This window comes from Micromys minutus (assembly GCF_963924665.1).
Source record: "Micromys minutus genome assembly, chromosome: 1".
Lineage (NCBI taxonomy): Eukaryota > Metazoa > Chordata > Mammalia > Rodentia > Muridae > Micromys > Micromys minutus.
Genome location: NC_137969.1, coordinates 157541666 through 157558094, shown reverse-complemented (window position 1 = coordinate 157558094; position 16429 = coordinate 157541666). Strand labels below are relative to the sequence as shown.

Sequence of the window (16429 nt, the reverse complement as noted above, 5' to 3'; positions counted from 1 at the left end):
CCGCAAACCTGAAGTCTTAATGGTACTTGAGCCATGGATGAAACATTATATCAGCTCAGAGGGGTCTGGAGATGAGAACCCAGCCACATTCTACCTGGACTTTTGATGAAATCTGCAGTACCTTTTCACACAGCAATAGAATGTCCTAGTTTACAGGCAGTACTCCTGGATGTTGCCTGTGGCCTCTGCATAATAGCACCCCTTTCCTTCACTCTCAAGGGAGTCCAGATTACAGGATAAGGCACACAGTCACCTTAACAATGATTCACTTGTCTGCTAAACACACAAAGGGCGGAGACAATAGTCAGCAGACCAGCAGGAGCTAATAGAGAAGTGGGGCTCTTGCAGGTTGCCAAGATTCAATTCACACAGAGGAACTTTAAGAGGAGGTAGAGGAGAGGCAGCCTGCTGACTCAGGAGCTGCCCAGCTGGAGTGGGCTGAGAGCACAGCAGCACTGTGCTGGGGTCAAGCAGGACACTGCTGGCAGCTTTACTGTACCAACAATAGACACAGGGAAACAGCCAAGACAGGCACTGCCTCAGTAGCTTCTGAAGGTACCTGGGCACTAAGTCAAAAAACTGGACTTTGTAGATTTTGTTTTAAACTTCCTCAAGCCTGTGTGCCACATTCTACTTGTGGAAATGCTATGTTATGCATTAAAAGCATACACCCAGAGATGGGGAGAGGTTAGGAGCAGAGGATCTAGCTCATAGCCATCCATAACCGAAGTTTTAAGGTATATGACCCCTCTTCTGAACTCCACAGGTACCCAACACATATACATATGCACAAGTACACCACTCACACACATCTACAGTTTATACAGACACATCTCCATATCCTCCAGGCCGTGCCAGGTGGCACACGCTTTTAACCCCAGTAGAGCTAGGAGGGATCTCTGTGAATTAGAGGACAGCCTGGTCTACATAGTGAGTTCCAGGACAGGCAGAACTACATAGTGAGACCCTGTCTCAAAAGAGGTAGGTGAGTAAGTAGATAGGTAGATAGACAGACAGACTGATCATTGATAGATACATAATTTCCTATTTGATTTTGTACAATGTGACAGTAGTAATTATGACATGGATCCATTTGAAACTGGAAAGAGTGTGGCTGATAAGTATACCTTTTCCTCCATGAAGAGATTATCAAATTATCTTTTAGAATTTAAAAGGTGCATGGAGACAGATGCTAGCAGGCGTGCATGGCTTTAATCCCAGCACTCGGGAGCAGAGGTAGGCCAATCTCTGTGAGAGCAGCACTGTCTCCAAAGAAAAAAGCAGGAAGGAAGGAAGAAAATTAAGATTGCTTCTGATAATATGGCTCCTTATATTAAATACTTTTGTATCATTAAGCCTTCAAAAATTACACAAGATTATCATCAATATTTTTAAAGCAGTAATATCTGTTTAACATTCTGTTAAACAAGAACTACTTCCTTATTTATAGATTGGGGGGGCGGGGGGAAGGGGCTAAGACTGTTCAGAGGTTCCGTCTGCCATCTGCTGGCTAGACAGGGGAATTTTTCAGGTCACTCCCCCGTTATGTAACTGAAGATATTCTACTAAGAACCACATCTGTGGTACAAGAATATTTGCATAAAATTTCCCATCCTTCCCTCACCATCTGGAATAACAAGGTGGGAATCAGTCAGACTGATCTTGGTAAAGTGAAAACTGGGGTAGGAATCTGAGTGGAAGACAGAGGAAGTTGGCTTTGTGTTTCTACACCTCCATTCCTTGCTCTGGGTGGATTCCTCACTCACCCCCTCTTAACACGGTTCAGTGATGGAGAGAGAAGGGAGCATGTCCAGTGTGTTCCTGTTCCTTTTTTCCTGTAGTCTCCAGCTTCCACAGACAGAACATTCTCTTCACTCCCCAGAACCATCAGCAGTCAGTGTTTACCCCTCCTGGACAGGTAGCTAGCCGGTATGCGTAGAAGGAAGTGTCCAATTCAGAGGCTACTTCCAAGAGTGTTTGTGTGTGTATATGTGTATATGATGTGTGTTTGTGGTATAAGATATGTGGTGTGGGATGTGTGGTGTGCTGTGTATATGGTGTGTGTTTGATGTGGTGTGCAGTGTGTGATGTGTATGCAGTGTGTGTTTGTGGTGTGTGATGTGTGGTGTGGGGTGTGCTGTGTATATGGTGTGCGTGTGTAGTGTGTGTGTTTAGTGTGTGGTATCTATGTGTGTATGTGTATGTGGTGTGTACAGTGTGTGGTGTGTATGCGGTATGAGTTTGTGGTGTGGGATGTGTGGTGTGCTGTGTATATGCTGTTTGTGGTGTGTGTGTATGTATGTTGGATGTGGAGTGGAACTGATCTAAAAACGAACTGTTTTCAGAAGTAGAGTCACAGCCAGACACAACAGTCCAAGCCTTCAATTCCAGCTTGAAGCTGAGGCAGGAGGGTGAGGTTATCCAGTGAAACCCTGCAGAGAGGTGGGGAAAGTGCTAGACATATGTGTTCATTGCAAGAAATATCTACACTTACTGTCACTCACTCAGTAGACCAAGCTGGCCCCAAATTCAGAGAGACCCACGAGCTTCTTCCTCCTGAGTGCTGGTAGTAAAGGCATGTGCCAGTATGCTGAGCTGCCTTTCTTTTTTGAATTGACTTTAATTAGGTTTTTGTCTCTACCCTTTGTTCATGTAACAAATAATCCAAATATTAATATGCATTAATTTAGCTTTAAATATACAAATTTAAATATATGCATTAAGTATAAGTCTATCCCAGACTCTCTCAAACTATAGATTCATGCCCAGTGGCCTACCCAATCACTCCAAATGGACAGGACCCTAATACAACATGGCTGAAACAGAACCCCTGAGCTGAACAGTCACTCATGCCTTTAACCACAGAACTCTGGAAAGTAGATCCCTGAGTTCTAGGCCGGCCTGGGGCACACAAAGAGACCCTACCTCAAAAAACCAAAACTGAACATTGGAATAGGCATGTACCACCCATAACCTGACCTTCTTTGGCCAATGGCAATTCTATCATGAAAGTGGTTTAGGAAAGTCTTGGTCTCTGTTAACTCCTCTCCTTGGTCCCATTATGCAGATTTATAACTTATCCTAATTAAGTCCCTTTTATCATTTCTAGGCTAGAAGATAACTCCCTAGTAAAGTGTGTCTGTCTGACATATGAGACCCTGGGTTCAAATTCCAGACAGACAGACACACACACACATACACACACACACACTCGCACACACATTTTTACCACCTCTACTGCTACCATCATATCATATTTGTTAAAGTATAATAATTTTCATTGTCAACTTGATTCAATGAGTAATCAAGGTCTGGCGGTAGGGATGGGACAACAACCTACTCTGAATTTGGGCAGCACTGTTTCACAGTTTGGGGTCCCACACTGAATAAACGAGGAAAGGAGAATGCTAGTTAAGAGCATCTCTATTTCCATCTGTCAGATGGAAGCAAGGAGCTTCCCACCACCATTTCCCTGCCATAATGGACTAGATTCTCTGAACCACAAGACAAATTCTTTTCCCATAAGCTGGTCTGTTAGGCATTTTGCTACAACAAGGCAAGTTGCTAATATAATTAATATGATAATCTTTCACAAGTAGCCTCTTTGCTTCTCCCTTATTATACTATTTACCTTTTACCCAGCATCCAGACTAACCATTTAAAACGTGAATGCAATTATGTCATGTTACCCCAAGTTCTGCCAAGATGCCGCATTTCACTCAGAAGACCTGACAATGGCCAACCAGAGCCTGGTTCGTGTCCTGGCCTCTTCTGTAGTTCATCCCTGGATCATGCTACTCAGCCTCGCTGGCTCCCTTGCTGCTCTGTGAGTCAGCAGGGCTCCTCTCTATCCAAACAAGGCCTGTGACTTTGGTACTAAGTCAACTCTACACTCCTGATTTCACAGCTTCCTTTCTGCAAGTCCTAGGTAAACCGGGGGCTTCATCCATCCATGCACCCAGTCTCCTTCCACGGCTCTTGCCTCACCTAGCTCCTTTGGAGATCACAGGATAGAACAAAGACACTGAGGATAGAGCAAGTAGACCTGCTTTCAACTGCCTTTGCTAAGAGGTTGTAACTTGGTAAAGGCAAGCCATAGATACCTGTCTACTGCAAGGAAGGTGGATTATATAAATGAGTTATCCACCCAGGTAGGAAGGAAAGCATGGCTTAATGAGCACCATGATCATCAAGTGTCCCAGTACAGTCAACCCTCCCATAATAGACACAGGAAAGGTCTAACATCCATTAAATCAATGCATCTAAGACCGTGTGTATGGGACTGTCTTCCTCTGACCATATTAACTTCTATTGATGCAATCTGTAACTTGAAAGGGGGTACCTACACCTTCTCCCCCTCCTAAGATGTAGTGGAGACAGAAACAGTTGCTGTGGTTTTGGTCTTTTTCTTTCTTTCCAGTTTTAATTTGTTTTAACCATGTAGACTAACTAGACTGGTCTTAAACTCATTTTTCAACCTCCCAGTGCTGGGATTAGAGATTTGCACCACCATACCTGGCTGTGGGTCTCTTCTTTACCCTGTGGCCAAGTGTGCAATAACACGCCCTCTTTTGAGGCTACACAACACTCATAAAGCAATCACCCCTGCCCCTTACTGTCATCAGAGTAAGATCTGAGTTTTAAAGTGATTGTCTAGCTCAAATAATCAAAAATCTTTTTAGTCCAGGCTCATGGATTCTCTGCCATGATTCCCTCAGAAACACAGTGAACCTTTCATCTATGTTTCCCCATTAGTATCCTGTGCCAGAAAGTAGTTCTTCCCTGGCCTTATTCTCCAGCCTGAGCCATCTAGAAGCCATATGAAACAAGGTCCCAGCTTCATCTGTTCAACAGAATTACTCGGAACTTTGAGAACTATCATCATAAAGACTTCACAGACCTCAATTCCACAAGCAGAAGTTCTGTAGACAGCCTTTACTTGTCTTTCAACTGAGTATGTCTACTAGGCTTTGTAAATATTCTCAGCTCCCATCTCTTATTCAATAGGGTCTAGTAAGAGCTTCTTTCTCCTCATACCACCCCAGCTATCAGAACTTCCTCTAATTGCTTTCATCTTGCTTATAAGGCAGTCAATTCTATCCTGCAGATAACAGAGTCACACAATCCATTCCAATGCTCGGCTTAGTTGGTATGAGGCTACTTCCTAGAACTACCTCTAACAACAAATTTACCATTTTGGTTCCAGATGTATCACACAATTTGTCTTTTCTCTCCACCATCTGATTCATTTGCTTACTGGTATAATCCTGTATGTCAAGCCAACACCACATACTTTTATGTTTTTCTAGTGACCTGCTTCTAGTTTTAAGTACTATGGGAAAAATGAAAACTTTAATCATTTAACATAAAGGGTTTTCTGTTTGTTCTGGTGTGTGGAGGGGGGTTGGAAACTGAACCTACTTGCAAACAGGAGGTACATGTTCTACCACTGAGCTAAATCCCCATCACTTTAAACTTTATTTTGATTCAGGTTCTTGCTAAGTGGAATCCTCTGAAGTGAGGAGGCCGAGGACAGGGACAGAGGAAAGACACACAGCTGCCGGTCCACGTCCCACTGTGGGAAGTATTTCATAGTTGGATCAAAGGTGTGCATGCAAAGTTGGATCAGAGGTGTGGAAAGCAGCCCACGTGCCCAGCAGCACTGGAACAGACATCAGCCCTAGCCACTGTTTTCATAGGTAAAACATCAAGAGTGCAGGAACCTCTCAGTGTTGTTCCTGGTGGGGTGACTGTGCGGATTACATATGCAAGCCCTCAAAACATCTTCTCAATGAACAAATGATGGTTAGACAGGAGAAATATTGGATATAGTACCATATGGCACTATTTTGGAAAATGAATGTGAATTGAATGAACTAAGGTCTGAAATACTGAATTGCTACTTGTTTACTTAGATGAAACATTAAATAGAGGCTCTGGAAAAGAAAATAATCTTATAAACACTGAAACACACGTAAATCTATAGTGTAACTTCTTTGACAAAGCTGTCAAACAAACTACAATCTGCTGCTGCAAACACAGAAGCATTCATTTCAAATATTGGTACAGACACAGTAGAAAACATTAAAGTAGTAACAGTGGTTGTTAAATGGCTCAGCAGTAGAGCATTTGCCATGCATATGTAAGAAAGGTCGTAGGTTCAATCCCCTGCTCCACCAAAAGCATTAGGTATCTTTTGTTAAATGGAAATTCCTATTTACAGCCACAATTCACCCACATCCTTCTCAAAGGGTCAGTATACTAGGCATACTGTGCATTTTGAGAACAAATTTACACACACAATGTCAGTACACATGTACCACACTCAGGCATGCAGCCCATCAAAATTCAGAACTGAGATACTGATGATATTGGACTTAAAATTATGTAAGCTGATAATATAAGATTTCCGAAAACCTTACGTTACTATTAAAAAAAATTCACAAGGCAGAAAAAAATACAGCAAGATGAAGTAAAAATGAGGAATATTTAGAAAGAAAATCTTCACAGGAATATTGTGAGATCAAATAAGAATTCATTTATGGATTCTACACTGGTTTGTTTGTTTTTTTGTTTGTTTGTTTGGTAGAAAAGGGGATAAAGTCGTAACATAGGCTAGGTTAAATTCAGGGTAATCCTCCTGTCGCACCTTCCCAAATGCTGGAAATATAGGCATAAATCACCACACCCAGCTTGCACTTTTCTATATATGCCATAACTCAGAGAAAAGGTTCAAGAGTGTATAAAAAGTGCTTCTGCAAACCACAGAGAAGTATTCAGTTACAAATTTTCACCAAAAAAAAAAAAAAAAACAAAATACAAAATCCTCAATTTTGGAAAGGTTCTAAATTGGGTAAATGAGCAAGTTCAAACTACAGGAGCAAGAATCTTTGCTCTCCACACCCCAGTGCTAAGAATGCCAGCAAACCAAAAGTGACTGAGCAAAACCTGCCTCAGTGAGGGCAAGACTCTAAACTAAAACCTACATAAGAAACATTGCCAATCAATTAGCATAGTGAGCTATATAGTTCTTTACCTAAGGTGGGAAAATGACAACCAAGTTATCTTTATTTAGTAGCAAACGAGAAAGGAAGGAAGGAAGGAAGGAAGGAAGGAAGGATGGAAGGAAGGAAGGAAAAGAAAGATAGATTACATAGATGATCTTCCATTAAAAAAAAATTACCCTATACCAAAACACAATGGTGGAATGTACACCTAGAGGGCAGGATGTTCACTGAAACACATTTTATAGTTAGCTCTAACTGAAACACAACCCCAGGAGACTTATGTCCCTGACACCATGACCACGTCTGGCAACACAATCAAATGTGAACAGGGGAAGATACTTTGTGTTTTCTTTTAATTCCCCTGATTAACTATTTCCTGGTATTGGTTTATTTAATGTTTCTTGGTTGAATTCTAGGAAAAATAAAGGGGTGAAGAAACTCAGTTAGTAAGTAGTTATTAAGACTACTTTCTAGTAGTCCAGCAGGTACAGAGGTGAAACCCTACATCCTCAACCATACTTCTGACCCTGAGTAAAACAACCAGCCAACAAAAAAATGATAGTAAGTCAAAGATGTGAAGAAAATACTTAATGAGAGATTCATATTGCATGATCTATATACCCCTCAGGGAGACATCAGTCTTTACCTAAATGTTGGTTTTGTTTGTTTTCTTTTGAGACAGGGTTTAACTTTGCAGACCAGGCTGGCCTGGAACGTACAGAGCTCTGTCTCTTCTGCCCCTCAGTACTAGAGTTGAAGGCATACACCACTGTGCTTGGCTGCCACCTAAGTATTCTTTAAAAGCTACTTCTGAAGGTTAGAATGGTACTGTGACTGTGATTATAAAATAGTCTTTCTCCACTGTAAGAGACACATATCTAACTCCTGTGTATCATGCAGATACAATCAACAACCAAGCTGCGAGGAAAACTGGCTCGTAGAAAGGGCTTCAAACCCAACTGAAGACTCAAGGGAATAAGCACAAGGAAGAAACCCTTTGTGTATTTCAAATCAGAAGAAAAACACTTTTTACTTAGCAAAAGACCATTTTAAATATAGTTAACATCTGCGCCTCCCAGAAGATTTTAAAAGTCTGCTTTTAAAACTCAGTGAGGAGAAACCCCAGCATCAGTGTCGACATTAAGCTTTTGTGACACCACATCCTATTGGGCAGGGCACCAGACCAAGCACTACATGTGAGCCACGTGGATAGTTGGGAGAACGTGATCAAAGACAAGCGGTTAGTTACCCAAGAGGAATGCTCCTTCATCTGGTGCTGGTTGCTGTGAGGGCCACTGGCATGGCCACGCCAAAAGCAGTTCTGGCAGAGCTGATAGTTGTGGCACTGCTGGCAGCGGTATCGGAAGCCCATCATGCTCTCGCAGTGACAGTAGGAGCATTCCACAGGATGGAAGACTGGTGGCCAGAAACGAGAGGGGACAGAGAACAAGGAAGTGTCAATGGAAGGCACAAGGAAGAAAACAGAACCTACCACAACAGCCACGGTGGAAACAGAGAGACCAAAGACTAAATTATAGGACTTCTGGCACTGCTTTCCTAAGAAATACAATGGTACAGCTCCCACATCAGTACGTTTGTAACGTTTTACTAGTGAGTGGGTCTGTCACTAGGCCTGCTCAGAGATTGCTGACAGGGCTGCTTTTGTAAGGTGCACTATGAACCAGTTGCCTTCATAATGTGCACACATCTGGATTTATAAGCCAACATGATAAATATAACTTCAGCTTAAACAAATAGATATATGTCCCCTTTTTGGCTTGTTCTTTTGTTTCAGTTTTTAAATGGGATCTAATGTCTTCCAGGCTGGATATGAACACAAAACATGGCCGACAATGCCCGCCAATTTCTGACACTCTTATGTCTACCTCCCAAGTACTGGAATTACAGGTATGTGCTACCATGTGCAGCTTTTAAATAGTAATTTTAATTTATCCTTTAAGTAGTAATTCAAAACACAAGAAAGACATCAAACCAGACAAACCCCCAAACATACCATAATTTTAGGACTTATTTTTCTAGACATTTCAAAGATTCTATAACATTTCTCTGTCTCTAAGAAATATCACTGAACACATAAGAACATAATCAATAAAACATTTCATACAAAAATGATAATAAAATATTCTTATGGCTAATAGCACATCATGACAAATGAGACTCTTTCTACTCCATAAAGTAGATACAAGATGGTACGTAAAAACTAATTGGACATGAAACTACTAAAACACTTTAGAGTATAAAAGCATCTCTCCTCAAAGAACCAAGAATAGCTTAGCAATCTAATTACTTACGTGCCTATTTGGAAATTAATATTTAAGAATTTAGTTGCTTTAAAAGTCTACTCCTTTAGAAAAATAATCTTTAAACTGAGATGCTTGTGAAATACCCAGAATTAAGCAAAAGGCATATGGAAGTTTTAAAAAAGAAAAAAGCAGGATAGAAAATAAAAGGCATGGGAGAAAAGTGGAAGATTCTCCTCAGTAGCAGCCTCTCAGCTATGCCTTCTTTCCTCCTGTGGCAAAGAGGGAGGCAGACAAAACTGCAGAGAAAGAAGGCTACACAGAAAAGTGACAGCCTTCCCTTTAACACATTCACAAATCCTGAATATGGAAATAAACAGCAAAAACACCATGAGGGCTCTAAGAAGCAAGTATCATTTCAGTTCAAAGTGAAAACATCTACTGCACAGGAAAATCAAATGGCTGGGCAAAGTCTCAGGAGTATATTCAAGGCAAAATGATAACGAAGGACCTGGAAAGAAGTGCTCACCCCACAAATGAAGGACCTGAGTTCAGATCCCTAGCATGTACAGAAAAGCTGAGTGTGAACCTAGCACTGGGTGGGAGAGCAGCAGAGAAAGGTGGGTCCCAGGAGCTCGCTGGCCAGCCATTCCAGAAAATCAGTAAATTCTGTGTTCACCCAGAGTCTGTCTCAAAGATAATGAAAGACATCCAGTTTCAATTCTGACACAGTTTCAATTCATGCACACATGCACACAGTGACTCATAAAGGGAAAAACAGAAGACAGAAAGCCCAGAACTCAATTTTATCTCAGCAACGTTTTAATTATTCAAAATCAACTAAAATTCGATGGCTAATATTGCAGGGCTCTAGCTTTCTAAAACTACAATTCTGATAAACTGAAAGAGGGGAAAAGAAATTCCTGACCACAGCAGATTAACACAAACACATGACCGCCTGCAATACTGGGGTGGAAAACATGTGTCTATACCACCAGGGTTTATTATTTCTCAGAATCCTAAGTGACAAGACTCCTGCTTTTGTGATGAAATAAATTTTCTTCTCAAAACAAAAGCTGCAACTTCAAGTGATGGTGTGCCAGCAAATGTCAATTACAATTTTTCACAACAGCTAAGAACACTGTTGTTTCTTCTTCCCTACAACCTGAGGGATGAAGGGTCAAGCTGTGCTCACCATTCTCGACATGGGCAAGCCTGTGCATGAGAGGTAGCCAGACAAGGCACTGGGGAGGAGGATCGGCCATCATGGTGTCTAAAAACATATTCAGCATTATCTTCTTCTGTGAAGAGAAGGGGGAAAAAAAGCACACTTTATATTGTTCAAGTGTCTTTATATATCTAGGTTATTTTAGGATTCTCCCAACCAAGCAGCAATGAATGAACTGCATGTGAAATTTTACAACAGAATATTTCATACTATCACAATCATGACCACAATCATTTTAATAAACACACACCACCTGTACCTGAAAATGTATCTCTACCAGCAAGATTCTACCTCTAAAAGCAGCTATTCGGTGTCTTAGCCTCCTCCTTTGACCGAAAACGGAACATAGCATTTACATGGCTGCTCATGTCTGACCCAAACCAGACACAGAGCCAGAGCCCAGTGTTCTTCCAGTCGCCACTGCTGCTGTCCTGTGATGGAGACAGACATCATACTCCTGCTCATGAAACATCTACCACAACAGAAACTAAGGATGCCTGGTTAGGAGCCATATTTCCAGCATTCTCAGCAGTGCCTGGCACACAACTGGAAATTAAGAAATAAGTTCTGAATAGCTGAAAATGTGGCTTCACATACATACAGGCAAAACACCCATACACATTTAAATAAACAATAAATAACCGTTGCGATAAATAATTAAGCAAGGTAAAACACTTATACTTCCACAGTCCTCCTGCTAAGCTGTACTTCTCTCTACATGGAAGGACTGACATTACGGCACTCCACAGAGACGATTAGGAAATGGTCTAGGGAGACAAGGTAGAAGTACAGTTATATGATGCAGACAGAACAAATCTGTAGCAATATTTCCAGTTAATCAATTGTCTTCTTATTTCTTATCAGCCACAAACTACCTTTCCAGCTCTACAGGAAAAGAAAATGGACACAGCACTATGCAATGCCATAGGAACTCTGCAGCTGTGACACACTCCCATGGAGCCCACTCCAAACAGCGCTCAGAGGAAAGCCAGGAGAGGTGACAAACACCCATTATTCCAGCACTCGGAGGTCTGAGGCAGAAGGATCACACGTTCCACATCAGCCTAAGCCTCAACCTGAGATCATGTCTCACATAACAACAAGGGTCAGGGAAAGGTGTGTACCAAGCAAGCTCGGGACCCCAGGATTCTTGTAAAGGAGAGAACCAGCTCCATGTGCATGCCACGACATGGGCAAGCATGCATGTGTGCTCACACATGCACAGTAAAAAACTACAAAACAAAACAAAAGAATAGGCCAGAGCAGAAACAAAGAGAAGCACACAGGCGATCTAAGACCCACGCCCCGGCCCAGCCATGTAAAAATGGGAGAGGCTGGAGCTGTACTTCCATGAGCACTTGCCTAATGTGTGTAAAGTCCTGAGTTTGATCCTCAAAGCCAGGAAAAAAAAATGTTGTGCATAACGATCGGTATAGGATAAGGAAGGGCAAAGCAAAAAACGACATTCAGAATTTCATCCCTCTTTCTCCCAAGCAAAAAGTGATAACACCAGGGAACTCAGGACAGAGGAGGCCAGGACAGTCCACCATGGCATCTGCCCACAGTACTCTCATCATACAAAACACAAGAACACACACTGGGTCTTTGGGAAACTATGACTATATTGACCTCAGACTGCATTAATTGGAAGTCAATCTGAGGATATCTCTGAAGAAAAATCTAGAAGGAAAATAGAAATGAAAGGTAAAGTAAAGGCAGAGTGGGAGAGAAATGCTGCAGTAAAAACCTAGGATAGTGGTTTGCTCTGGAGGGGTGGCAGACCTAGGGCATCAAGATGGGGAAGGAAAAGTCCAAGGCCAGCAAGGGGCATCATCAGGTCTGCAGCCTCCCCACACCACGGCACACTGCTGGCCAGTAAGCAGAGGTTACTATCATTCTGCCTAGACTATCACTGTCTTGCAGTCTTGTTCTCTACTCAGAGTACACTGGGGCTTTCCAGAAGCAGCATGACACGGCCACGGTTACCTGAAAACCAGGCTGACAGGGTCCATCCCTTCCCAATGACGTAGTAGTTTGAGGCAAATACAAGTGATACTTTGCACTCAACATTGTATTAAACTGTTTGTTTCACACAAGGTCTTCAGTTTTAATCATTTAACAGCTGCCTGACAGGCTAAGCAGAAACAACACATTCATAATTCTCTCTGAGAAAACACTAGCTGTCTGCATTATTGAATATAATCTCATATCTTTTCTTAAAAATAAATTTCTTTTTGTCATCCCTTGTTTTTCTGACTCTTGATACCAACAGTTACTATTCTACTATGTCATTTTCACATTTGTGTATCCTCAGAAACCTAGCCTCACTGAAACAGTATTTAAAAGAGCAAGTAAAATAATTTAGCAATAGATTGTCGTTGCTACAGTTTCCATCATTTTAAATAAGTACTTTGTATTCTGTTGTTCAGTATGTAAATGTTTCTCCCCGACTGACTTTATAACTTGAGCAATGTTTGATATTTTGCCTCAAAATAGCATTTAAAAAGTTTTCAAGTGAAATCATCAAATTTGTATTTATTTATTATTGTTGTGTGCACAGAAGAGGAAAGGCCTAGAGAGCTCTCCTTGCCCACCTTTTATGTGAATTTTGGGGACTGAGGTCACAGGGCAGGATAAAGTGACAAGCACTTTTACCAGCTGAGTCATTTCAATGGCCCCAATAACATTTAAGAGTAACTGCAAACTATCTTTTATAACTACATAATTGTAAGCATATTTTATCTGGTAAGAGCAAGTATACATCAACTTGAGTTGCAGAACCATTGCTAGACATCAGCCTTCCATGACCACTGGCTGGACACTGAATCCGTCCACCACAGTTTACACTTTAATTATCAGAACAGTTTGAAAGCTGGGGATGTATCTCAGTACTAGAGCACAGGAGGCTCTGGGTTCAGCCTTCAATGCTGCAGACAAAGTTGAAAATACGAGTCATCTATCATGACACAGCTGTACAGACTAGTATACTTCTAATTAGAGATCTTTTTATCATAGCTGCAAGAAGATGGCTATTTCTGGTTGTCAACTTGACTAGATAGGGAAGGAACTACAACCCTTTAATCCTAGGAGACTGAGGCAAGCAGATCTCTGAGTTCAAGGTTGGCCTGGGACAGATCCAGCCATGCCAGAACACACCTTCAACCTGGGCCACATAAGGACTCTGGAAGAAGAAAGATTCTCTTCTCCTGCTTGCACTTACTGCCAGCACATATGTTGGAACCCACTTCGACAGAAGACCAGCTGACAGAGCAACTACTAGATTCTTAGACTTCCTATTCACAGCTGCCCATTGTTGGGGTAGTTGATGTAAGTCATTACAATAAATTCCCATAATTTACAGAGATAGTCCATAAGTTCTGTGACTGTAGAGAACCTTGACTAATAAAAGTATTTGTTTTTATTAAAATACCTGAAATGTGGGAGCCAGAGAGATGGCTCAACAGTTAAGAGCACTGGTTGCTCTTCCAAAAAACCCAGGTTCAATTCTCAGCACCCACATGGCAGCTCACAGCTGTCTGTAACTCCAGTTCCAGGGCCTCTGACACCCTCACACATACATGAGGCAAAATACCAATGCACAGGGAAAAAAGTGTTTTTTTAAAAAAGGCTGAAATGCTATATTTTCCTCATTGTAATAATTATTTCATTTGAATAAAACAATGGAATGATAAGATTAAAAGTGAGGAGGGCAACTACAACCATAAGTTTAAATCTGTCAAAACTCAAGCCAAAAATACTAATTTTCTCATTTATCTACAATTTTAAGCCATTATTCAAGTATTTAGCAAGCATGGATCATTTTCCAGGCATGGTGTTGTTCATGACTGGATATAAAGTTGGGGTCCCTCCCTCAAGCAACCCTGAGCTATAGGAAACAAGCCATGGCAGTGTAGTATACTGAAGGATTCAGACCCTCAAGGAGGAAAGGTATCTCAGCAAGGATATGAAAGAATCCTTGGTTGCAGGGGAGGAGGCAGTCAGGAAGACTTGTGTTTAACTAGACACTAACAGATAAAGACAATTTGGTTGCTTTCACCCACCAAAACTGTAGGTTCCTCAAAACAAGAAAAATACAAATCAAAGCTGCTCTGAGATAACACACTGATCTATCAGATTGGCAGAGACCAAGCGGTACACTGGCAAAGGTCTCCAGGGAACAGATGAGGCTTGGGGGCAGGATCTGCTCCAGGAATGCCTCTGGAATAGACAGGCTGAAGGTGGGACGGGGTGGGAGGCACACAAGGAACCTTATCAGAAGGCACAAAAATATTCAGAAAGGTTTTTTATTTTTGTTTTCCAAAAGAGTGGGCCCATTTTGAGAGAGCATCTCGCTCTCCAGCTAGAGCTCAGCAGATTCAGGAGATGAGCTCTGCTGTTCTTCCTGTCTCTGCATCCCTGTGCTGGGATCATAAGCACACTACAGCCAGACCCAGACCTCTTCACATGAGTCCTGGGGATCAAACATGGGCCTTCAGGCTTGCAGGGCAAGCTCTTTACCAACTGAACCATTTCTCCAGCTTAGAGCTGTGTTTCAGAAAAGGATTTAACATCAAGCTTCCTTATGACTAAAAGGAGCACTAAGGCAAATGAACAGCAGACTTTAAACCACTAAGAGAACAGGTCAAGGTCTCTGTTTCTTTAATAACAAATTTTCCTGCTTTCCATAAAGCATAGAAAACTATACAGCAGTGGGGTATGAGTAATACCAACAGCCTAGGAGCCTGTCTGCTAGACTGTGCTGCCAGCAAACACCAGGGAAACAGCCCTTCCAGCCTGCCTACAGCCCCCAGGCAGGAAAAGCAAATACCACTGGACACGTTTCCACATTTAGCAATGAATCTTTTTCAAAAGAGAAAAGTGCGGAGCCACCTGTTACTTCTAAGGACTCATTTAATAAGACATTCTCCTCTGCAGACCCAACTAGAATGAAGCTTCACGTCTAGGTAGGTCTCTGTAATTTTTCTCAGTCTAATTAATGCTAGTGAGACAGGTTTTATTACTATGACCTCATTCATAACAAAACCCATTGTATACACTCTATTTCATCTGATCTAAAATGCCCTTAGAACACTACTTTGAGGTGCATCGTTATATATATTTTTCCTACTACTAAAGAAGAAAAACACTTAGCCAATTAAACTAACTCAATGGCTTAATTAACCACAATCACACGTGAGTCAAGTCACACCAGGCTCTTACTGAATCTTCTCAAAGGATTCAGTACTTTTTACTGCCTTCAAATGCACTGCTTGATGTGACCAGGAATGATTTTAGTATTCTGTAATCATCTGCCCTGGCTCATTTTATGTCAGCTTGACACATGCTAAAGAGCTACTAGAGAGGAGGGAATTTCAACTGAGAAAACACCTCCATATTTTATTAATGGTCAATGGAGGAGGGCCCAGTCCATTGCAGATGGTTCCATCCCTGGTCTGGTAGTCCTGAACTCTATAGGAAAACAGGCTGAGCAAGCAAGTGTGCAGCACCCTCCATGGCCTCTGCATAAGCTCCTGACTCAGGGTTCCTGCCCTGCTTGAGTTCCTACCCTGACTTTCTTTACATGATGAAAAGCAATATGGAAGTTAAAGCCAAATAATCCCTTTATACGCCAAATTTATTTTTTGGTCATCATAGCAATAGAAACCCTGAGACATCATCAATCTTTGGAAAATAAAAATATATATAATCTAGTTTCATCTTTTTGTTGATTACCTCTTTCAAACAGGATATTGTAAATACCTAATTTTTGTTTTGCAAAATAAATGTGCTAATTATCCAACTTACTCTCCTGTTTTGTGTTCACACCTTCTGTATTTACAGTAACACATTAATGCCAAGTCATAGAACATATTTTTAAGAACACTTGACATGACATGTGGATCATACCAAAGTAGATCTAACTCAATGACAGT

General features: G+C 41.5%; 1 protein-coding gene across 1 annotated transcript in view; it reads right to left on the bottom strand.

The window, feature by feature from the left end:
* The window catches only part of DTNB (dystrobrevin beta), a gene marked incomplete at its 3' end in the record, with an annotated part of 190990 nt that overhangs the window by 113641 nt on the left and 60920 nt on the right, over positions 1–16429 (bottom strand). The window contains 2 exon segments of the mRNA XM_080914824.1: positions 8257–8423; positions 10464–10569. Of these exon segments, the coding sequence (XP_080770950.1) occupies positions 8257–8423; positions 10464–10569 (273 nt within the window).